This window comes from Anser cygnoides, chromosome 2 (assembly GCF_040182565.1).
Source record: "Anser cygnoides isolate HZ-2024a breed goose chromosome 2, Taihu_goose_T2T_genome, whole genome shotgun sequence".
In the NCBI taxonomy this organism is placed as follows: domain Eukaryota; kingdom Metazoa; phylum Chordata; class Aves; order Anseriformes; family Anatidae; genus Anser; species Anser cygnoides.
Genome location: NC_089874.1, coordinates 59,405,108 through 59,429,559, shown reverse-complemented (window position 1 = coordinate 59,429,559; position 24,452 = coordinate 59,405,108). Strand labels below are relative to the sequence as shown.

General features: G+C 42.8%; 1 protein-coding gene across 1 annotated transcript in view; it reads left to right on the top strand.

Annotated features, from left to right (window-relative positions):
- VOPP1 (VOPP1 WW domain binding protein) overlaps window positions 1-22,808 on the top strand; it is a 75,118-nt gene extending 52,310 nt beyond the window's left edge. Inside the window, exons 3-5 of the mRNA XM_048054066.2 lie at window positions 16,445-16,522; window positions 18,659-18,795; window positions 22,459-22,808. Of these exons, the coding sequence (XP_047910023.1) occupies window positions 16,445-16,522; window positions 18,659-18,795; window positions 22,459-22,640 (397 nt within the window). The 3' untranslated portion in view covers window positions 22,641-22,808. The remainder of the gene's footprint in view (window positions 1-16,444; window positions 16,523-18,658; window positions 18,796-22,458) is intronic.
- Window positions 22,809-24,452: the final 1,644 nt, after the last annotated feature.

The window sequence follows — 24,452 nt, the reverse complement described above, 5'->3', positions numbered from 1 at the left end:
ATGTTGTGGACAGGATTTTCCAGTGCCAACGGTCGGTTCCACACCAGAACACTTCGAAGTTGAGCTAAACTTTTACCAAGAGACAATACATAATTATAAACATCCTGGTTCCCTGTTATATGCATATTAGGATTTGGTTCTGGGGATTCATAAGGCTTTCCATACGTAATCTCGTATGGGCTTACTGACATTCCACTCCTTGGCTTTATCCTTATTCTCAGTAAAGCTATAGGCAAAGCTTGTGGCCATTGTATTTTGGCTTCCTGGCAGATTTTACTGATCTGTCCCTTTAGAGTTTGGTTCATCCTTTCTACCTGTCCACTAGATTGGGGTCTCCATGCAGTATGTAAATTCCAAGAAATTCCTAATAGCCGACTTACGTCTTTAACCACAGATGAAACAAAGTGCGGCCCCCTATCCGAGGATATTCCTAATGGTACCCCAAACCTCGGAATAGTTTTCCATTATGTAACCATTTTACTGTCTCTTTAGCTTGATTGGTGCGACAGGGAAGGGCTTCTGGCCATCTGAAAAAGGTGTCAACCCCTACTAACAAATACCTATATCCCCTAGTCCTAGGTAACTCTACAAAATCAACTTGCCAGTAATCTCCTGGTTCTATTCCTACTCTAACTCTTCCCATTTCAGCATGTTTTCTTGCTACTGGATTATTTTTCAGACAAATCTCACACTTTGACATTACTGATTTTGCCATTGTTAACATATGTGTAGAGATGATGCTACGTTTTAAAATGTTACCATTGCCTCTGCACCCCAGTGACACTCATTATGTCTTGTCTGAAGTATTTCTCGCATCACCAAGGGGGGTATTACTACCTGGCCCGTAGCGGTTACATACCGTCCATCAGAGTTCTTTCGGGCCTTTAGGAGATGTGCTAATTTCTCATCCTCTGGTGAATATCTTGGTTCCTTGGGAAGATTAAGACAAGTGGGGCCTACCTTAAGTGGTACCAAAGCCATTACATTCCACACCTCCCGAGCAATTTGTCGAGCTGCTCGATCTGCCAGCCGATTCCCTTCTGATATTTTTGAGGTTCCTCCTTGATGAGCTTTACAGTGCATAATAGCCACTTGCTTTGGTTTTTGTACCGCATTTATCAAATTTAACACCTCCTCTTGATATCTTATATTGGCTCCTTGTGAGGACAACAGCCCTCTTTCTTTCCATAATGCTCCATGAACATGGACTACTCCAAAAGCATACTTTGAATCTGTCCAAATATTTACCATCTTCCCTTTACTCAGTTCCAGTGCTCGAGTCAGGGCTATCAGTTCCGCTCGCTGTGCTGATGTTCCAGGTGGTAAAGGTTTTGCTTCGATCACTGTCTTCAGGGTTGTTACTGCATACCCTGCATATCGTGTTCCATTCTCCACAAAACTACTACCATCAGTAAAAAGTTCCCAGTCATACCTTTCAAGGGGTACATCCTTCAAATCCTCGCGGCTGGCATGGGTATGTTCGATTATTTCCACACAATTGTGTTCCAACGGTCCTTCTTCTGGAACAGTTCCTAAAAATACTGCTGGATTTAACAGGTTAGTTGTTTTCAAGGTTACGTCATCTTGTTCAGTTAGTATTGCCTGATATTTCATCATTCGGCTGGGTGATAGCCAGTGGCCCCCCTTTTGTTCTAAAACAGTTGTTACCATATGTGGTACAAAAACTTCAATATGTTTTCCCATTTGAAGGCAAATAATTTTCTACTATCTTTATCAAGAGGTATGCAAAAGAAGGCATCCTTTAAATCTATCACAGTAAACCATTTATATTTCTCTCTCACAGATGTTAACAATGTGTAAGGATTAGCCACTACCGGGTGAATGTCCTTTGTTATTTCATTTATTGCTCTAAGATCTTGTACCAATCTATACTCACCATTCGGCTTCCTTACTGGAAAAATTGGAGTATTGTATTCCGATTTACATTCTTCCAGAATCTGATGTTTGAGAAATTTGTCAATAATTTTCACTGTCCCCTGCCTAGCTTCTATCTTAAGTGGATATTGTTTGATTCGAACAGGTTTGGCTCCTTCCTTTAATTCCACCTTTACCGGTTGTGCCAGTTTCAACTTCCCTGGTATATCTGTTTCCCATACTGTTGGTATAACTGCATTTTCTACTTCTCTTGGAATATTAACAAAGGGTTTATCTTTGATCATTAGGATTTGTCCTACTTTGGACTCAGGTACCTTCATTATTAATTCTCCATCCTCAAAGGTTATTGTTGCATCTAATTTAGCTAATAGATCCCGTCCCAAGAGTGGAATCGGGCATTCTGGTACATACAAGAATTCATGGGTTAGTTCCTTACCCCCAAAACGCAAATCAAGGGGTTGTAAGAATGGCCGTTCCTCCTCCTTCCCTGTGGCTCCAATTATTGTAGTTGTCTTAGTTCCCAGTCGTCCTTTTAAACTATTTAACACTGAATATGTTGCTCCTATTACATTTACAGACTAATTAACACAGAGAAAGAAGCTCCTGTAACCAACAACAACAAAAAAATTCAAGCCTCTCTCTTCGTTTCCTAGCTTTATTTCAACTAGTGGACCTGCTAGGGTAGATGCCCCAGGTCCCCGTCATTTCTGACTGTTGTAAGTTTATCCTGCAGCCTAAGACAAATTCTTTCTGATATCAGGGGCCGATTGCCCTAGAAAGAGGCTAGCCAATTGCCTCTGTTTGTTTTCTGAAGCCAGGTCCAAATTTTCTGTTTTTTTTTTTTTTTTTTTTTTCCATTGCATTTCAAAGTTGGTCCAAAAATTCAAAAATTCCATAGGGTTTTCTTTTGGACCTTGTTGGAACAGATTCTCAATTCCCAATTTAACCAGATTTTGGTATTTACATAATTTCCGGGGTGGTAAGGGTCTCGGGGGGGGGGGTCGGTCAGGGGAATGCAATGGTTGAAAGTTCCCTGAGCGGTCCCATTGGCAATCTGAGCTCACACAGGAACTCAGGTTGTTTCAAGAGTTAGCTGCTTTTCTGTTTCCATGACAACTCTCTCCCGGACCCATCACGGTCCCCCTGCCCCAGAGGGCTCACACCCGCGATTTAGAGATCTCAGCCTCGGGTTGAGACGGAACTATTAACATTCCTACATCCTCTTCCCCTGCTCATTCAACTTCAAACAGCTCTGTTAAATACTACATGCCACACAGCCTTTAACACCTTCAACAACCCTTTTAACACTTCCTTTGTCTTCTTCCAGCCTGTACTTTTCTAATGCCAACACCAAAGGCTCAGTCAGGGACCAGCTTAATTCCATACCTTTTCCCTCCAAGATGCTGAAACAACATATCAGTATACAACATTTCATCCTATTTTCCTTCTCCTCACAAACAACATTAATTGCAAGACACTGTTATAGTCGATTGATCCATAAAGCGGCCATTTAGTTTATATAGTGGCCACAATTGATTGCAATACTTAGTGGAAATCCTCTCGCTTTCCGCGCCCCCCCCACTCCCCCTTCCGACAATATCCTTGCAATGTGCCAATATACACCCAAGGAGGCTTTCTTTAAAACGTCTTTGTTTTGGATATTACCCATTTCCTTGATTTCCCATTCCCTTTTATTTATTTATATTAATTACTGTCCCTTGTTTCAATTTCCACGCAAACCTTTTTATTGCAGGTTTTTACTATGTTTTCCTAGTCTTCTCAAATGTCCCAATTCTCTGGGATTAAACTCCACATACAAACTTCACTATTTCAGATTATTAATGAGCCCCGTTCCAATCGTAAATCCACAGGACTTCGGAAAAACACCTGAAGCACTCAGCCTTCCATCTTCTAGACAAACAATACCACCTTTTCCACAAAATTTACATTTCAACAAGGCCGAATTTCAAGCCGAATGCTAATTTTTCTCATGCACTTTGTTAGTAAGCCTACACAAAACAAGGAATCACTCCTGTCTATCCATCAAGACGGGGGTTTAAAAGGTACTGAGGCCTAAATAAATTCGCTCTCCCCCTTCTTACCAAATTCCCAGGGCTCAGGCCCGAACCACCAAAGAAGTGGCTCTCTGTTCTACCGCTTTGATAATCAGTCAGCCCCCCTCCCCCGATACTTGGGAAACCGACCAAACACCACCGCAAATATACTGAAACTTTTAAACTGTTATTTAGATAATGCTCCCACCTTCCTCCTTGTCACACTCAAAACATTTAAGAACGAAATAGGATTGCAAGATGCACCGCCGGGCCCGTGTATTGGGCACCACCAATCAGCATTTGGATAAAGCAGCACTTCTTTTCGGTCTGTCATGCGCTTCGTTCGTCTCCGGCCGCTCCCCTCGCGGAGAATACGGAACCGCGGATCGGAACTCCGCACTCGCTTCGCAGCGATGCTGCGTCTCACTCACAACACAATCACGCAATCACACAGAGAGGCCCCTTGCACTCTCGCTCACAAAATAACATTAATTGTAAGATAGTATTGTACTGTAAGGTTCCGTTTTCTGGCCAACTTTCTTGATCTTCTAGTTCATACTGTGGCCACCAAACATTACAGTAATCAACCAGTTTACCCTTTCGTAACTCCTGCCCGAAACACCCCTCCTTCCAGTGTGCTAGTAAACAGCCCAAAGGGGAGGATCGCGGTACCGAAGCATTACCGCCCAGAATACTTTTAAGTTTTTCCATTATCAGCTATAGCTTTTACCGAACCGAACCAGATGCTGAGCCTGCAGCAAAACCAGACCACTGATGCCGAACCTGCAGCGCTTTCGCGACTGTCTGACGGACGGCGCCTAGGCTTACCACGGGAATTCCCTAGCCCAACCGTGCGTGGCTTTCGCCGCGTCTGACCGGCAGGCTCCCAGACCAGATCGGTACCAATTACCAGAAAGCACCTTTTTCTTACCCTTTCAGAGGTACGTTGTGAGCAGCGGGGGTCGGTCGCGGCCGATGGCTCCCCGAGAAACTCCTCGGTGCCGGCTGGAGCGTGATCAGTTCGCGAGCCGCCTCAGCAGTGCCCACGAGGTCCCATCTGGGTCGCCAAAATGTTAGCGTTCATGAAGACACATAATCCACAAAGTGATTATATGAAGGTGCTTTATTAGGCGCCGGAAGTTAGGGGCATGCCTGCCCAAATCTAACTTCGTCTGATTTGTTTTCTTGGTTCTCTTTTATCTCCTAAGATACTACATATGCATTAGGTTTCACAACTCATCTATGCATATTCATTTCCTAGCTCCACCTAGCCTCGCTTCGTATGCTAATTATCTTATCAGTCCTTCTGCGCTTGCGTATCACTCTCTGGTGGTCGTCCGGGTGGTCGTCGGGATGAAGTAAGATGTCTTCATCAGAGTTGAACTTTTTAACCTTTCCTTTTCACGCATGCTCTCTGAGCCCTTGGTCTCAGTCCAAACCGCAAGGTTGGTTTGACCCAGTTCCCAGAGTCCAAGAAGCCCCAGTTATCTAGATGTCTTGCAAATTGAGCATTCTTTTAATCCTCCTTACTCCTCATCATGAATTGGTGCATTCTCATGTTACCCTTGCACATATATTTTGTATCTTCCAAGCGCAGCCTCGGAACAGTACATCGCAAATGTAACATACTAAACAATATTGTATTATTTCTTCTTCTATTACTAACAATATCACCAATTAGTTACACGCTTGTCAACAGAACAAGTCCAGGCCTCTGAGCTACCATCAGGGGGTTACTTCATCTTCTCCAGGGGGAGTGGGACCCATAGACCACTGTTCTCTGAAGTGCAGAAGGCCTTGCTAAGGTCAAAGTAAGTGACATCTGCTCTCTGGCTTGTCTACAGATACCATTGTTTTACCCTAGAAAGGCCTTTAGGCAAGTCAGGTGTGATTTACCCTTGGTAAATCTACCTGTGCCAACTGTTTTCAGTCACTTTATTCTCCTTCCTATGCCCAAAAACATGTATCAGGAGGACTCTGTCCTTTTTTTTTTTTTTAATTTATTTCTTTGCCAGCAGCTGAAACGAGTCTGACTGGCTTATGGTCCTCCAGATCATACTTTTGACCTGTTTTGAAGATGGGTGCAAATTTATGTTTTTCCAGTGGCAGGGGATCTCCCCCAGTATCCATGACTTCTCACAGATGCTGAAAAGTGGTGTTGCTATATGACATTAGCCAACTCTCCCTCTGCCCTTGGGTGAAGCTCATCTGGTGCTATGGACTTGTATACCTTTGTAAGCAATCTGTAACTTGATCCTCATCTACCTCTGGTAATTCCATCACCTTCTCCAAGATTACCTGTAAGCACAGAGGCCTGGGAGATACTGCCAGTGAGCAGTGAGGCGAAGAAAGTGTTGAATACCTCAGCCTGTCTGTGTATGCTGTCATGAAATTGCTCAGCCCACTCAGTGGAAGGTCTGCATTTCCTTTTTTTTTTCTTACACTGTTAGTGTAGGAATAGAAGCTCTTCTTGATGCTCTTGGTGTCCCTTGCAAGTATCAGTTTTAGGTGAGGCTTGGCTTTCCAAATATCATCTCTACTTGCGCATCTGATGTTTTCTAAACTCCTCCTTCGGAGCCTGTACCTGGTTCCACCTCTTGAATACAGACTTTTTGCATTGGATGAGCTCTGTCATGTGTTTCCTGTGTATGTATGTTTTGGCTGGTCACTGGTGTGCTATTACAAGGAAGACCTCCAGAAAAGAACATGGAAACTTTCTTCAGAAGAAAATGCTACCATTGCTGCTAACAAAAAAAGTGAAGAACAGAAGGGGAGTGTCATCTTGTAACCGCTTCTAATTCTTGTTACGTGATGCAGGACCTGAATTCATGTTAAAAGCCTGTGCAGATGGAAGTACAGTATTTTTAGGCTAATATGTTCCTGCCATGGAAGGTAGTTTACTGCGTATAGCTTACAGCTGCACATGTACACAGTTATGTTAACTATTTGATTTTTCAGTTGGAATTAGTTTAAGAACCTTATAAATCTAAAAAATGAATGCTTTGAACATAAATAATCCTAGCAAACATATGTTCTGCAGCGTACAGGAACAGTCCATTCTTTCTCATATTTTAGAGAAGAATGCTGATTGTATTTTTTTTCTCGGTGGCTTTTGAAATTTCTTGTGTATTTCCACATAATTCTCTTGGTTTGCTGATTAAATTTTATTGTATTTATCACATTATCACACAGTCATATTCATTTGGGTTTTGAATGTAAGCCCTTATTCGCTTGGTAGCCAGTCTATAACAACAGTTCTGCATTACCAAGAACCTGAAAAATGTTCCAGGTGCAAACAATAGACAAGTTCTCTCTCACCCTTACCCTGAGAGCTCAGGAAGCAGTTCTTCTGTCAAAGTGTGTACAGGAGGCTGAGGAAAAACCCACCATCTAGACAGGGGCTGTGTTGCATTATGGGCGTTACTTTCTGTGCTCTGCATCCTGTTATGTTTACTGCTTTTAATTAAGTTGGCTTTCCTGATGATACACTTAGCTTTCCAATTGCAATTACAGCTGCACGAAATGTCAGCAGGTGTGTGCTTAGGGCAGTAATCTAGCTGTTGATTTATTCTTCCATTTGATTTGAAAGCAGCATGGGAGGGAGAGGGGACGCAGCGTAGCAGTTTTTGCACGATTCCAGACATCTCAAATGGCTGGCACAGTAAAGAAACAGACCTGGATTTGGGCCAGGGCTACCAATTTAGCAGCTACAGGAAGGGCCTGTTTGTATACTTAATTCAACTCAGGAACGAAAGCGCACGGGTTGTCTGTTGAAGGAGGGCAGCAGGAACTATCATACCATCTGTATATAAAGGCAACAAAACCCCACCACCATTGCTAAGCCCTATGTGGTCTTAAACAATAATGATACAAAACATCACAACTAGCTTCAGTTGTCCATGTCCTTACTTCAAATAAGGTGCTGGATTCCCTTGATGTTGACAAATCTGTGGATGTTGCAATCCTGAGCACCGTAATCACCCACCTACTAGAAGCCTTGAATTTTCGTTGATGGATCAGTTGTCCTGTGCACAACCTGGGGTGAGTCAGGCTATCAAATTTACAAAAAGGATAGCTTGTAAGAGTGATTCCTGGTGAGGGATGAAGAATTTAATATCACTGCCTTCACAGGCAGTCAAGCAGGTGACTGACCAAATTTGAGATTTGAAGCTCTGGTCTCATCTCACTCAGAGTTGGAGGCTTACAAGGTGTAGGCAGCTTAGTCTGAGGGGGGAAAAAAAAAAGAGAGGAAGGAGGGAAAGGAGGCAGTCTGTCTCTTTGTGAAGTACTCCTCTGGGAGATGTGGGGTCTGAAATCAGACTCTGCCTTAGGTGGAGCAGGAAATGCAGTCCTACTCCCTTTTACTTTCACAGTTGTGACTTACTGTGAGTGAGCCTCAGTGTTTCCAGTTGGAGCTGTTTGGCTTGAAATGTTCATCAGAGCACTAACTCTTCCACGTCCCAGGAAGAACCCTAATGCAAGGTGGAGAGGCAATTTCTTCTGGCTTCCTGTCAGAGGGATAGGAAGGCTGGTAGGTGGTTTGAGCTCCAGTGAACTGCATCAGGGAGCACTGGACCCTAAAGTCATCTTGAAGTTTCTAACCCTTTCTGGACAGGGAGACCTTGAATGAAAATTTTGAAAGACTTGCTAGCACCTAACTGTTGACCATTAGTACCTACTGGGTTCCTGGACACCCATTGCCCCCTGCCAGCAGATTGCTCGTAATCTCCTGAAGCAGATAAGGGATTAGATGTAGTAGGACTACTTGCCCACTGGGAGAGAGATGAAGTACTAATAGTGTGTTTAATATGGGGCTGGATGATTAACTATGAGACCTTCTAGTTCCTGCTGGTATGAGAAATTTACACGTCCAACTTCAGAAAATTAAGAACTGTCATGGTACAGTTTATCTATGTCTTCATTTTGCTAGAACCTTAAATTAGGCTGTTTCGCTGCTTTTGTTCAGCTGAAGAAAAGCCTGCAGCCTTGTTAAAACATGGGTATTTGAGGTGCTGTATACTGCCACTGATGGATAAAGCCCAAAGCCACAGTAGGAGCAGAGAAAATGTCTAAATGTGTGTGTGTGGGCCAGAAAGCCAGGAGATTTGCAACCTTTACAGACAACAAAAAATCCCTCTGCAGAGTGGCTTTCCTCTTGGGGTCTAAGAGGAGAGAGCTGAGGATATGGCAAGCCATTGGGTAGCAGAAGGTTTGTGGTGTGGCTGGTTTGATAGTAGCAGCTGAGCAAATACTTCTTAGCTCATAAGAAGTAGGGAAGGTTTTACTGTATTCTGCTGAGTTCTTGCAAGGAGATAGCGTTTTATAAGCTCTTCACCTAAAGAAGTGAGAAATAATTCATTTTTCATCTGCTGCCTGCTCTTATTTTTCATGTTTATGTGAAAGACAGGGGTCAAGTATCTTGTCTCATTGTGGGAGATTTTAATTGTCCCAAAGCAGACAGAAATCTAATCTGAGCAAATATCAGTTCTGTCTCTGTTATTTCTACTCAGTAGAAAAAAATTACCTGAAAGCCCCTTTCCTCCTTTTGACCTTCTTTTTGCCTTACATTTTAACTAGTTAAGAGCTGGGTGATTTCAGGTACCTGGTAACTCTGTCTCGAGTGCTCCCCTGGTTACCAGCAGCAGTCTTTTACGTCCAAGTACAGACGTTCCACTGAGGTCCCAGCTGCATTTCATCTGTGAAGCAGTTATATTCCTTATAATTATATTAGCCAAAATCAGACCTACATATTAAAATATGCTGTTCTTACATGCACTGAGAGATCACCTTTGCTATGTATAAGAAGAGAAACACAAGAGTGACTTACCCAAGCAAAGCCAATGGCTGACAGAAAGGTAACCAGATTGTTGCACATAACTACTGAACCAGTGATTTTCAATCTGTTTCAATTTCTTGGGCCCTGAATTTTATCTGGAGAGATGCATGCTTTTGCATAGCAAATGTAGGTGTGGCTGCAGTAGGCTTGCTTCTGTGTTTTACTGTGATCCCTTTGAGAGTTTTGGTTCTCCTCAACATTAGCCACAGGTGGTAAGATAAAGACCTTTTTAATAGATCACTCCTAGTCAAAGGTATCTTATTTGTAGCGTGTGTGCATGTAAGCATGCTCAGCATGGATGGTTTTGGGTGCTGAGAACCTGTGACTACAGGTAACCATGATGAGGTTGTCTCCTTCCTTAAAATTAGCCAAATTAAAATTATGCCAGGGAGACACAACCAGCTCTAAGACTGAGGCTGGAAAGCAGATGTTGCCCATCACTTCACTTTAACAGCCAAAGACTTTGCACTTGTTGCTGTTCCTCAAGCATTTAAGTGGATGACAGTGGAGGGATATGGCATTCATGTTGTAGCATTTTTCTGGAGAGAGATTAAACCACTTTGGGACTTGCTGCTGAAAAATTACTTAGGTGAGACACCTGAATTGGACTCTGTGTTTTCAGGGGCGTACTCAACAATTTCCATGCTCAGTGGGCTGCTATAGCAAAAATGGATTCCTTGAGACAACCTCTCCACCATACGTATAATGTTAAGCTCCTTCTCTTGTCTGGTGGTTTCCCCCATGTCTTTAGTCAGTAACCTGGGTCTTTATTTCCATAGTTTTACAGGCAGTGGCTTTGTTTTGAAAACTGCTTTTTCTTGAAAAACGGAAACGCGCATGCAAAATGGCTGTAAATTAATTGATCAGTGGTGAAATGAACTTGGTACAAAAATAATTCCCCTTCTTCCAGTTATACTGGTATTCCAGTATACCAGTATAACTTCCAGTATACCATATGCTTGGTGAAGTATACTGGATTCCAGTATGCTTCGTGTTGATTCTCTTCCTTGTTCCTCCTCCTTAAGGTCTAATTCTGATTTTTTTGTGGCAGGGTATTGCTCTTGAGCTTAGTGGCATTGCTCCTCATTCATGGCACAAGCAAGCCCTCTAAGCTTCATCAGGATTGTCTTTGCTGATCATTGTGTGATGTTTGCCTGCTTTGTTTTTTCTTTTTTGTTTCGTGGCTTGGTGTTTGTTTTTTGTTTGTTTTTTTTTCTCTGTTCAGCATCACAGCATCCTGGCATCTGAGTTTCAAGCAGATTAAATATCCTAAAAAAAAAATTTGAAAAAGCACGCAACTTTTTTTTTTTGTCCTTGAACAAATAAGTACGTATGCATACTTCAGCTGTCTGCCTTCATCTGTTTAACCGTAGCAGACCTGACTTGAAGGCCCAGCGTCAGCTCTGCATGGAGGTGACCCAGTCTCAGTGGCTTATCCCTTTCAGTTCTTACGAACACTTGTGGATCTCCTTCTGGTGATTTGCCTGTGCCAGTATTAAGACCACAGCTGGAACTTCCTTAGCTTCATCTAATGCTACTAGACATTTCCCACAAATCTTTCTCTTCTGTTCTTAATTTCAGTCTTCTGCTACGCCCTCTGTTACTTATATTTAACTCTTGGTTCTGCCAAGGGGTCATAAATGATGCAGCAATCATTTAACTTATCACTGGCATGCAGCCTTTTTTGGAATCACAGTCAGGCTTGTCTACAGGACGCAAGTTAGAAATCACACAATTTACTGTATGTAAAGGACTTTTGGTTGTGGATTTTTCGTGGTTTTGTTTCACCCTTCCTTCCTCTGTCCCTGTGTCTAGAGCAGGCTTTCTGCCACCACATGTGGATTAACAATTTGTGTTTTGTTTTATGCTTCTAAAAGACATGGCTAGTCAAACATCTTCAATGTTAAATCAGATTTTGGCACATATGATACAAACAGTTTAGAGAGGAAAACTAGGAACATTACAGCTTGCGTTTCAAAGGGATGGTGTTGATGGGGAATAAGTTAGACCGCTATGACCATACGGTCTTCTAAAGACTGTAATCCTTGTTTACCTCTTTAATTTCTCCATTTTTCATCAAGTGCTGATCAGGGAATTACTTTTAGATGCAGTTCTTTCCTGCAGCAGCTCAGCTAAGAAGGGACTTGTTTGGTTATGTAGATGCACGTATACATGGAAAAAATAGCTTCTGGACTGTTAAATCAAGCAGTTGTTATCTGCAGAACACATGCAAGTACAGGGTTTGTTTTTGGGGCTTGGGTCATACCCTGTACCCTTCGTGTGAAACTTGTTGCTTTGCTTGTCTATTAAGGAATGAAATTCGGCTTCATGATTTAAGTGAAAACACATGTAAAAAGGTTGTTGCTGTGATCTTACAGAGTGTAACTTTGATCCCTGACACAGCAGTTCCTTGGTGTGCTAGTAATGCACGTAGTTAGACGTGGAGATGCATTCATTTCACTTCACTGAATTATGAATGAAAAGATGTACCTTCTAAATCATAAATTATGTCGCGGGCAGTTTCTAAAAGAGAGAACATATGCTTGGTGAAGTTGCAGATTAGCAAAGCAACTAGTGGATCATGTCTTATCCTACATAATGGATTAAATTTTGATCTATGATGCAGGCATTGCCCTGGGGAAATGCAGATCTTGGATCATTGTTTATGTGTGAAAGAGGGAAATTGGCTTTAGAATAGTCTTCTGCAGGGGATGAGCTCAGTCCAGTTTAGATTGGTTGTATAGCTCATTCCTCAAGAATGCAATTCTGTAATAACTGATGTGTCCAATTTAAGGAAGACAGAACCAAACGTGACAAATGTTTTTTTTTAATTCCAAGCAACTCTGTTTGTTTGTTTTCAAGTAAAATTGCCCCAAAGCAAAATTTTAATCCAGCATGAGAGGCAGACAGACGTTCCAGGGGACTATAACTGTTGGGATTGCTGTGTGGAAGGTATACCAGCACTAGGCACAACCAGTCCTTCCCTGTTAAGCACAGCCAACGCACAAGGGTAATTTAAAGGACATGCATATCAATTCAATAAATATATGTGTGTGTGCTTCATTGTTTTTTTTCCGAACCAAAGTCTTAATTCTGCTGGGATTTGCTATCAGGCAGTAAGAGATAGTACATCAAAGATTGATTATGCTTAAGCTTGTTTGTTGCTCCATTAATAAGCTGATTTTATTGTCATCTTTTGCCTGCAAATAATAATGGCTTTTATAAGTAAGTTAATTTTGTTGTAATTAGGATCAATGTTGGCAGAAGTTGTGTTGTTTTTTCGTAGTACATTGAACGAAGAACAAAAGATGAGCAGAGCTTTCGAACAGTGCCCGAGCAGTGCTAGCAGCAAATGGCCGCTTGTTCTGCCAGTCTGTTTGAGCAGCTGCTACCAACTGGAGGAAAATACGAACAGCCAGCACATTGCGATCGTGGTACCATCCGTGATTCTGGACTCCTACGTACCTGTGTTCATACTCACAGACACAAAATCACTTGCTTGCTGTTATAGGTAAAAAGTGAGTGTTACTTGTGTCAGATCTCAAAGAGATTTCCCTTGAGTCATGACACTGGTTTAGCTTCACAGATCAACCCAGTAAACACAATGCTTAGCCTTGGATGAGTTGCCTTGGAAAGCGTATTGGCTATTATAAAATGGGCTTACTCTAAACACAGCCATAGGGAGAGACTCCTCAGTCTTTTGCATCTCATTTTCAACCATTTGAAAATGCAGTCATCTGTGTAGGAGACAAAACTCCTTTTTGATGGCCTGTTTGTTTGCCATTCAGTGGTCTCAAGAGCTTCATAAACATTCAGCAGTTGAGCCTTTCTGCCTTCCAGCTGGTACCTTCGTCTTCTTTTGCAGGAAGAAAATTGAAGGTACTGACACTTTAAAAATGGTGCTGACTTGTAGCCTAGATAGTTTAGAGATTAAAAGTAAAAAGTCAATTCAGGTACTGCACTCATCACACAGATGCTATTTTTAATATTCATTGTTGGAACGACCATAATTACAGATTTTTAAAATAGCCTTTTCCCATCCCTTCTTGCTCTAGAGAAAACAGATAAAAAATAAGCTGGGGGAGGAGGAGTATGTCTCATCTCCCAGACTCTGGATTTTAGTTGGAGTCTAATAAAAGCAAAGCTCCTGGGGCTTGGCTTGATCAGGAAAATTATTTGGGGGCTTTCAAGTTAGAAAGAAGAGCATCCGCTCCCTGTCCCGTGAGATGCTGTGGTGAGGTGTGCGTGTGGAGGCCAAGGTGCAGAGCGCCCACAGCCCCCAAACCCTTCAATTTTTGGGGCCTCAGTTGCCTGAAGAAGGGCTACAAGAGGGCAGTCCCCTGGTGATTCTGGGTGCTCATTCCCTGTCTTTCACAGATCGGAGCATAGCTCACTCTTTCGAAATGCGGAGCGGCAAGAATCGGTGAGAAGTGTTTTTATATGCTAGCACAGTTGTCCCACACAGTAGACCTCCAGCTCCATCCTTCTGGATGGATTAACAAGCCGTTTCCTCTGCTTTTCTGGCCCAAAGAGCCTTAAAAGTCCTTGCTGTGCAGCATCAGCAAAAGGGCAAGCGCTCATTGGTGTGGATTAACAGCTGTTAATGTGTTTAAGAGCGTCAGGGTTACTGTCACTGTTGTTTTAGCAGAAGGCAGAGGCTGCCCCGCCATTTTGTAAGTGGCCTAATCCTGTCAGTGCGTTTAAGGCTTGTCTTTAAAGCTCCCATTGGGTCGATCTGCACGGGGAGCATGGAGGAATGCTTTATTTCTTGGCCCCAATCAGGCTCAAAGTTAATGTTGGCTTGCAAAGTCCTGTTGGTAGTTTTCTGATATCTGGTAGTTTTCAGTATGAGCAATTGTTAGGGTCATGGTGAGCTTTAAAAAAGAGATGTTGGCGATGGGGATGCTTTCTGGTTCAGGGACAGTAAAGTGGGTATTTTCTCCTCTGGTGTTAGCAGCTTACGACGCTCAAATGCCAAGCTGGGTGTCTGAGCACAAGAGGGGACCTTGCCGTGCTGACCGAAGTATCAGATCCTCAGGCTTACTAGAAGAAATCTTGCCTGCCTGTCATCAGAAGGGTGGATGCAGTTTTCACTGGCAGATTATGTATCCGTAGATCATCCTCCTCTGCCCCCATTTACAGGCTGAAGCCTGTGAGACTTGATGAATTTTCTGAGTGGAGGTGTGTTAATTGAGCATGTAACTGTGTAAATGGCTGTACAATTACCCAACTGTTTTTTTTAGCTTGGCATGCCAGTATGGGAGCACAATTATTTAGTTGGGCAAATTTTCCCAAACCCGGATGCTTAATTAAATGTGTTCATTGAACATACAGATATAACCACCCTTAAAAAGATTTATCCAGTTGTGATACCCACCTCGTTTCCTTTGGTATGCGGATAATCTGAATATTTTCACCCAAGTCTGTAACATCCCATGGTTTCTGTGTTACCTCTGTCCTTTATCCTGCTAAACATGTAGCGTGTTTCCTTGGTTTGGGAATGGCAGTTACCATAGAAATTGTTCAGAGGTTGTTGCTGTTAACGTATGTGCTGGCTCTGGTTTGAGTGAAGCTGTACCTTGTGCTTGCAGTGGCTGGTGCTGTAATATTTTTAAAGCTGTTCCATTCGATATGAAATATTAATTTGCAATGCATTGTTGGAGGAAAGCCTACTGAAATAATGGGAGTTGTTGGCAGCTGCAGTCTGCTGCAACTTCTGGAAAGCAAAAAATGCCTTTAAAATTGCTAATAATGGTACACTTGAAGTTTTTTCTGCACTTGGTGTTTTCTGTGTTTGAATGCTGCCAATGTGTGAAGAATGAGTGATCTGGCACTTTTTGACTTTGTAATTCTCGACTGTTGCAGTGAATAAAACCCCAAATGGTTCATGTTTGATGCATGCAGCATTCATTTACTGTGAAACAAAATACAGTAATACCACTTTTCTTTGTAGCATGTCCTGTTATATAGAATTAAATGCTAAAATCAATCTTTTTGAGGCAGCTTTCAAAGAAGTATATAGGAAGACAGTTTCAATAACATGTACAAAGCTTCTGGGTTGTGGTAGTGCCGTGCCATGGACATGTACACGTGAGTGACAACCTTACCTAGCCACGTGTAGTTTGCTGTTAGCAGTTCAGCTGGACTTCTTTCCTGGTGGTAGCTCTGGGATCCTACACTGGGTGGTAGTCCCAGCGAGCATGTATATATGGCAGTCGAGGAGTGAGGACCGTGGTATTTTCTTATTCCTACAACTTCCTGGACCAGGAGCAACTCCAGGAAAATGGACAGGGTGCAAGAGTAGATCAGGCCGGGGTTACTGTCTGAGATGTTAGCTCCTTCACAGCCCTAAATAAGCAGTGGTGTCTGTCCTTATCAAGAGCCCCAGCTGCGCTTTGTGCCAGCAGGGCAGCAGTTGCAGGTTTTGCCTCCCAGGCTCACAGTGATGTTGTAAATAAAGCTTCTGGCAGGGGGGCTAGCAGCATCTGAGTCAGGGACTCCTCTCTGTGTTTAAGCTCTGTAGTGTTAATTTAAAACAACTGAATTTGCTGGAAGTTTTATGTTGAGTTTGTATTCCCTTCCCCAGTCTGATCTGATGCTGTTTTGCTCTGAGTGATAACCACTCCCCTAACATCCTTTTGTCTTTTTTCCTGTGCAGATGTCGCTCCTATGAGGATTGCTGTGGTTCAAGATGCTGTGTAAGAGCTCTCTCTATCCAGCGACTATGGTATTTTTGGTAGGTCACAGCTAAATTTTGATTTTAATGTTTCCAGTGGTCTTTTCTTGTCGTGTTTGTAGGACATGAATCAGGGTATTGCCAGCCCTAGTATTTTAAAATAGTTACAAGTGTGTGGTAATATATACGTGTGCGCATAAATGAAAGGACTTTATTTTTTTGCTTATACATTCCTCTTGATGCTCCCAACAATAACAAAGAAGTGTTTCTATGATAAACAGTGAGAAAATACTAGAAAAGGAGGCTACTTGTTTCAGGTTGGCCTTTCCTGTTTCTGCATCCTGTTGGGCTGTACAGGCAGGCGTCTCACATTTGTCCTTACACCCATCCCAGCTACTTCCAAATGGCAGCATTTGTCCAGTTTTGTTGGACACTGAGTTTTAAAAGGGAGTTGCATAAGGAGAGTTGCGTGCTTATGCAGGGTTTAAGGAAGTCTTGCCTGATGAATTGAGGCTTCAATAAAAAGGAAAGAGTAGTGCATTTATGACTCTAAGGATTTTACTGGAGATGACAGCAAGGGAGAAGAAGGCAGAAAGATTTGAGCTTGCGAAATCAGCAGCTCAGTACTCTGGATAAAGCTTAAACTAATCACTTTTATATGCATAACGAAAAAATAAGGTAAATTCTTTTTAGAGAGGAATTTAAGAAAACACCTGAATAAAACCTTCTCATTACAGTAGAGAGAAAGCAAAAGCTCTCCAAGAAAACCTGGCTTTAGGAATTTTTTAGAATTTGAAGACTGCTTAAAAAAAAGCCTTCAAAATTGAAATGAATAACCACTGAAAAACAGAAGCCTGATATAATACAGAGATTTCCCAAAGCAGACTGTGGGATTTCAGTGTACAATCCTTACTGATATAACTGAAGAGTTCTACATCTGAATCCCTAGAGTGACGTCGTAAATCTCTGTTTTTCTGTTCAGAGCAAATCCTTTGCAGGAACGCAGCCAAAAAGGAATACATTAATTTTGGCTTAGGGAAACAGGACCTCATTCTTCTCATGTCCACTGTAGAAACAAGAACAGAATTTGACCCTTTGCATAAAATATCTCCCACTGTCATGCAGTGTCACAGTTCCTCTCAGGCCTCTGGGAGTGCTCCAGAGAAGATAAGTGTGGTGTGTAGGCTTGCCTCTGGCCAACTTAGGCAGAAAAAATAAATACAAAAATGCTCTTCTTGCCTCCAACCTTTCCAAAAGAGCACAGCTTTATTGTCTTCCCGAAAAGGGCCCTGAGAATAAAGGAAATGAGGTGGCAATTAAAGTCGAAGAACCACTTAGGTTTACTGGAACTTGCATCAGTCACTACTGCATCTGATAACTAATTAAAGAAACACAGGGAAAGTCACTGTTTGAATTAAAGTACTCTTAAGAACAAAATCTCCTGATGTGCTGTGGCTGCATATGCCTGTTTTCACAGCATCAGGGCAGGAGAATGATGAGGAAGCCTTGGTCAGGTTGGAAGAGGAGCTGAGGAGAACTGAAGCAAAATAATGTCCTTTTCTTTAACAATGTATATGTTGTCTAGGAAGCACAAAACAAAACCTGTCATTTTCACTGCTCAATGCTTTAGTCTTCTTGCTTGAACTTAAATGTCAGTTACCCTATTTCCCATGAGAGACAAAATTGCAGTGTTACTCATTTAAGAACATCTAAGAATCTTCTTTTAAGAGCAGCTGCAGAATAACATTCCTGTTCCTACAGCCAGACCTCCCCACCCCAAACCTACTGGCCAGCCGAGGTGCTGTGAGAGCTAGACTTGGGTGCAAGATGCGCAGTTTGTATCTGTACGGATGTGGAATTTCAGTTTAACAATCCAGTAACGAAGGTCAGATATGAATCTGAACTTTCCAAAAGTTCAAGGGTGTTTCAGGTTCAGATTTGTGTTTTATATGCCAGTAAACATTGAACAGTAATAAAGCGCAAGAAATGTCCACAAGTGCCCCAAGAACTGGCGATCTCAGATGCCATAGGTCTGCTCTCTAGAGACAACCTGTGCAACCTAAATGATTCTGTGATGCAAGAAACCCCAATACAAGCCATAGGTTGATGGCTGGTAGGTTTCGTTCAGTGAACAATCTCAGTTTGAGAGCTGCCTGAATGCAGGTGGATTTTGACCTCCTTCCTCTCTTTGCCTAGGTTTCTTTTGATGATGGGAGTTTTGTTCTGTTGTGGAGCTGGTTTCTTTATCCGAAGGCGGATGTACCCTCCTCCACTAGTAGAAGAACCTACTTTTAATGTGTCTTACACCAGACAACCAGTCAACACTGCATCAGGTCAGAGACTGCTCGCTTAACAAATTCCATTGATATCTTATATTTACCAAATCATGAGAAATTGTGTGGGTGGTTTTTTGTTTGTTTGTTTTCCTTTGGGAGTGGGTGGGTGGGTTTGCTTTTTGAAAACTGGGGGATTTGGACAAGGAATTGCCCTGCACTAAACCATTCAGCCACCTCCTCTGATGAATGAAGTTCTGCCTTCCAAATGGCATCATGCAGCAGCAGTGTGCAACAGTATTTTGAAACCCAGGATAACACAACTTTCAGTTCCCTTCCATTATGGTTCCTAGCATCTTTACAGCTGTGTACCCATGAATGGGATGGCAAGAGCTCACTTTGCAGCGTAGACAAGGTGATAGGTAGCCAAAATCAGCAATGACATTTTCTTCATGTGAGGAATAGGAAGAAAGAGTTTTAAATATAGTTAATAACATTTGGCAGGGGTGAAGGAAAGCCCAATATTATTCTTCTGTGGTCTGGCAGTATTGCAAGTCTTCTCTTTTTGATTTGCCTTCCATGTTCTATGCTAGGGTTTTTTTTTGTGGCAAAGTTCTGCCTTTGTCAATGTGATTGCTCTCTGGTCAGTCATGGCTGTGAGCATCAGGAGGACCTGCCTAGTGATGGCTTCTCTGGCAGTACTGTTTCTAAGCTTATGTCTTACCCCCTGGCTGTTAGAGTCCCAGTTGGGAGAATCCTGCAGAGTTAAGACTCACCTGTAAGCAGAAGATGTCTGTACCTGGTGGGAGCGTTTTAAATCCAGCTGCCTCTAGTTGGAAGATGCACAGTGCTGAGATGACACCTGAATGCATGTTCAGGTGCTTGCGTTTTCCCAGTCACAGCAAGGCCAAACCAAGACATTTTTAACCAGTCTACTGATGGCAAAAGACAGTGCTCACGCTTGCCTGTGAAGGCACACATATGCAGGCTTGCTTGGTACAATGGCACTTTTCTTCCTGGGCTGTCATTTTGTCACAAGATATATTAGAGCGAGCTTAAGCCAGAGGATAACAACCTTTTCTGACAAGTTTTTAGGAACTGGCAATTTGTTTTTGTTTCACACTGCCTTGGAAGTGGAAGTACAAGTGAGTATTTTGCATTGAACTTTTGCCTTGAACTTCTTAGTTAAAAAACTTCTTTTGCTAAACCATCACATCTCTGTGCCATACTAGACAACCTCCTTAGAAAAGTGTCATAGAAACCATTTCAGCGAGCTCTGACTATGACCATTGTACAGAGATGGAGCATTCAGGCTCTCCCCTCCATCATGCGTGCTATTGGACACCCTCATGCATTGTACAGATTTTTGAAATGCTCTTTCTCGCATTCTTCAGCGTGTGCTCATAGACATGCACTTCTCCCTCTCTGTCACAGGTCTAAATGGATAAAGAGATGTTACAGACACAAACCATCACTCTATTCACCTTTTTTTTAAATCCGAAGTTGTTTTTTTTCTTTTTTTGTTTCTTTTTTATTTTATTTTTGGAAAGCATCCATTCAGCATCTGTTTTTCTGCTTTCCACGCATTTCCCCAGAGAGTATTTATTTTTCAGCAGTGGAGGTTTGGAGGCGGGGAATGAAACTAACTAAAGGATATTTTTAAGCCTGAAAAATAACTCCAAGATTATGTAAACAAGGAGCGTCTTTGGCTGGATTGGTGAATGCCAGATTTAATTTTAGAACATGTTTTTAGTTTTTCATGACACCTCATGGAATACAAATTGTGAGCAGATATAAAATAAGCACAAGACCTTTGGTAGCTTGCTTGTGCCACCTACTTCCAGATTGCTGTTGCTGTTTCTAAAAGCTTTGGGATCTGAGCTAAGCCCACCAAAACTTTTTTGTACTTGTTTTGCTGAACTTGGAGTCAGTCTCTCAGCAATCCCGAGTGCTTTCCCTGTTCCTTGCTTGCTGTCCTGCCTTTTCTGAATTCCTGCACCTTCTTGGTGTCTCTGTTGTGACCCCCGGCTGCGTGGGCTTGCGAGGTGGTGCGTGTGCCCCAGTTCATGGCTTCATTTTTGAGTTTCTGTGCTCTGAGGGACAGCTGGTGGTGCAGAAATGCAATGAAAATGCTGGGTTTGAAAACACCAGTTTTTCTAAAAAAACAGTGCAGCGAGCTAGCTACCTTACCTCTTTTCTCCCTGTGCACCTGGAAACTATAGAGCTGAGCAGGATTTAAGTTTGAAACAAAAAAAGCTTAAGAAAAAGTGCTCTGTGCTAAGAGGATATTAGCACAGACTCTGGAGAAGGAGCACTTGGGTCCTTTTCCCAGCCTGGCTCTCCTGCAGCTGCGTGCTAATGCTGGGTGGAAGCAGATCAAGGGTTCCTCATCTCCACAGCAAAGGAAGAGAGGCTGTGGAGTAGCCTTTTTCACTCACATAGGCAAAAAGAAAAAATCCTTCTTGTTATGAAGGAAGTAACTGCATTCACAATCTGCTTTCTGTCCTCTTTGCTGATAAGCATCCAAAAAAACCTCCTGAGCCAGATACTCCAGGCTCTGGGATTAGTTGCATCCATGGGCATTATGGCTTGACCAATCTGATCTTAATATTGTAAGGGTGCATTTTTGGATGCAGTATGTAAGTCCTTCCCGAATGCTTAAAGTACTAAAGGATGCCTAAAGCTTCAAGATGCCTGTATTCCTTCTGTGGTAATACTGAGTCCTAGAGTCAGCAAGTCATGAAAATGAAAGATTGAGTTGAAAATCCCTTAGAGGCTGTTTCATTATAGGAAGGATAGACTACTACCAAAAGAAGAAAGTGTGTTGCTCAGTCATAATATATATATATAAACTTCCAGTCCAGCCTTATTTAAAGAGACAGAGAGGAAGAAAAGGAAACTAATTAACATATTGAGATAGAGGCACTCTGTGACTTTAATTGCCAAAATTGCATTCAGTAGTCTTCCACTGGACATTGTGATGTCTGAGGAGGGTTAGATGCTATTTCCATTACTCCTCACGGCAGCGCTTTCTGTTACTCCTCATGTGTCACAATTAAGGAATTTAGTGTTTGATTGTAAGTTTCCGCTCCTTGTCCCTGCAGGCTCTGCTGTCGTTTCCTAAATTTAATCTGTGCTGAACAATATTGTCCCATTTTGTTAGCCAGCCATAATTGGCTTCAACTCAGACTGTTGCTTTGTACGTGTTTACTCCTTAGCCATATCCTGTCTTAGAGGGAAATGGGTCTGTCTGAGATGTGCTCTGACATACAAGAGAACCCAGGATGTTAGAAAATAATCTGTGAAGACCTCTTTGTCTCAGAAGACTTCCCACCAGAGTCGGGAGGTGCAACAGGAACCCCCTTTTGGTCCATCTGAGATTCCTTTCTGTAGGCATGACAGCTCTTCTGTCTGGAGAACCAAGGAGGGCTCCCTTTCAAGTGGCGTTTTGCTGGGGCAGTGGCGCCCTTCATTCCACTAAGTTATTTCCATGGCATGCAAAATTGAAACTTTTTGGTGAAATCTTGAGAAGTGAATGTAGTCCTGTCAGTCTGGGTCTTCCCTGGAATGGGAGAAACTTGGTTCCGTGTCCTTGGTCTGGTGGACACTTGGTGAGTGCACAGAGCACAGGTACACGGTCTCTCCTAACCCCTGGAAGAGCATGACTGCTGCCTGACGTTGCTGCTGCTGTTGATACCTTTTCTCTCCCTTTCTTTCTTCCAGGGTCACAACAGCCTGGAGTGCCGTATTACACAGATCCAGGTGGACCTGTGATGAATCCCATGGCTATGGCTTTCCACGTCCAGCCCAACTCCCCACAGGGAAACCCGGTTTACCCACCCCCACCTTCCTACTGCAACACGCCGCCTCCCCCGTACGAGCAGGTGGTGAAATCCTCCACGTGAGGACTCTGTGGCGCTCTGACCTGACTGTGAGAAGAAGGTGCCATTGCAAAATGACCAAGATGGTGGGCATCTGCCCTTTTTGAACACTTGCTAGTTCTCCGCGTCCTCTCTCCCTCCCTTCCCTGCACCTTTCCTCATTAAAGTTACTTGCAAAGGGGTGATTTTTAATCTTTTTTTTCAGTAGAAGTGAATTTTTTCTTTGTCTTCAGAATGAAAGAAGTTGTCTTTGTAATGCTTTTAATGGAAACCTATATTTAAAACCTGTATGTCTTTCTCTTTATTTATTGTTTGTTTCAACCACGTGTATAATCGCATTGTGGCAGGCTACCATAGCAGCTCTTTATGCAACCTCAGAGTGATGTGCACTCTCCTAAAATGGAAGAAATGCCCTCACCTAAGGGAAACTACAGAGAAAGAGGGCAGACATAGAAAAATCAGGGCAATGCTTTTACCAGAAATGGTGACCACCATCTTTTTTATTTATGGTTTTCTTGTAAAACTTGGTTCTGATGCACAACAGAGAGGCGCTGTGATAGAAGGTGCTGAGTGACTGGGGCACCACTGTTGGCTGAGTCACGGGAGCAGCTTTGCCAAGTGCCCTAGAGAAGAGACCTTCGCTACTTGAAATGGTGCATCTAAAAACGAAGGACCAGGAGCCGCGTGTTTCTTGGCCACCACCTGGACTCTGCCTGTGTGAGCTGCGTCCTGGCTCCCCTTGTTTTGCCGAAGGTGAGCTTGTGTGAAACAGCTGATGACCTAAACGTGGGTAGTGAGAGGGAAGTGTTAGAACCTCTGAACTACTTGTGCTTGTGCCTCTAGACTAAACGGTTAGAAATAATGAAATACTCAAGAAAATTTTCTTCTGTAATTTGGAGAACAATTACAATAAGAGGGAACGGGAGCACATTTCCCTTTGAAATTGATGGGAGTTTTGTCACTGAGAAGTAATACTTTTTATTATGGTCTTGCTGCTGCCACAAAGAGTACAAAGAAGAGCTGTCACGTCCGGGTGACGGATTTGTAAAATGCTCTCCTCTCTAGGATAAATAAATAACTTTTTGGGACTTGTGCTTGAGAGCAGTTCCTTAACCTGATGCACAAATGGTTTGGTTTTGCGTTAGCTCTTTGCGTGCTTTGCTTTGTTTCCCAGTTTGTCATCTCATGCTTGTGGCTGACTATCTGAGTGACCACAAGTCGACACCTTCAAAGAAACAGAGTCCCTTTTCCTGTGAGGGCTTTCAGACCCATCTCCAGCCAGGGCACAGAGGTCACCGAGGTAATTTGAAGTAATTCGAAGATCTATGTTGCTCAGGGAGCAAGAGTTTTATTGTGCTGCTAAGGCTTGCCAGTGGCTTGTGAGAATTTGTTCCTAGGCAGCAAGTTAGATTTGTGGAAATGACAGGAAAGAGCATCCCTTTCATCATAAACGTGAGTATCTAACAGAAAACACTCTGGGACACTGTGCTTCTGAATGCTGGTGGTGCTGGTAGTGGTACTCTGGAGCAGAGCGAACTTCTGAGGAGCTCGTTCCAGCAGAACTTGGGTGAAATTGTAACTGAAGTCATTGTTTGACAGGGAAGGGGAAACAAGTATTTTGCAACCTGCTGTACTGATGTGTGCTGGGGAGACCTGCTTGGCTTAGAAGCATTGAAACTCTGGTTCATGTTGTGATGTTGGTGTTATGTTCCCCAACACCCTCCCCTGTAACCTGCCTTCTGCAATGACCAGTGGCTGCTCAGAGTTGGGGAAAACCGTTTATGTGACACCGTCACTTGTAGGACGTGGTGAGAGCTGAGGTTCTGGTGCATAAGG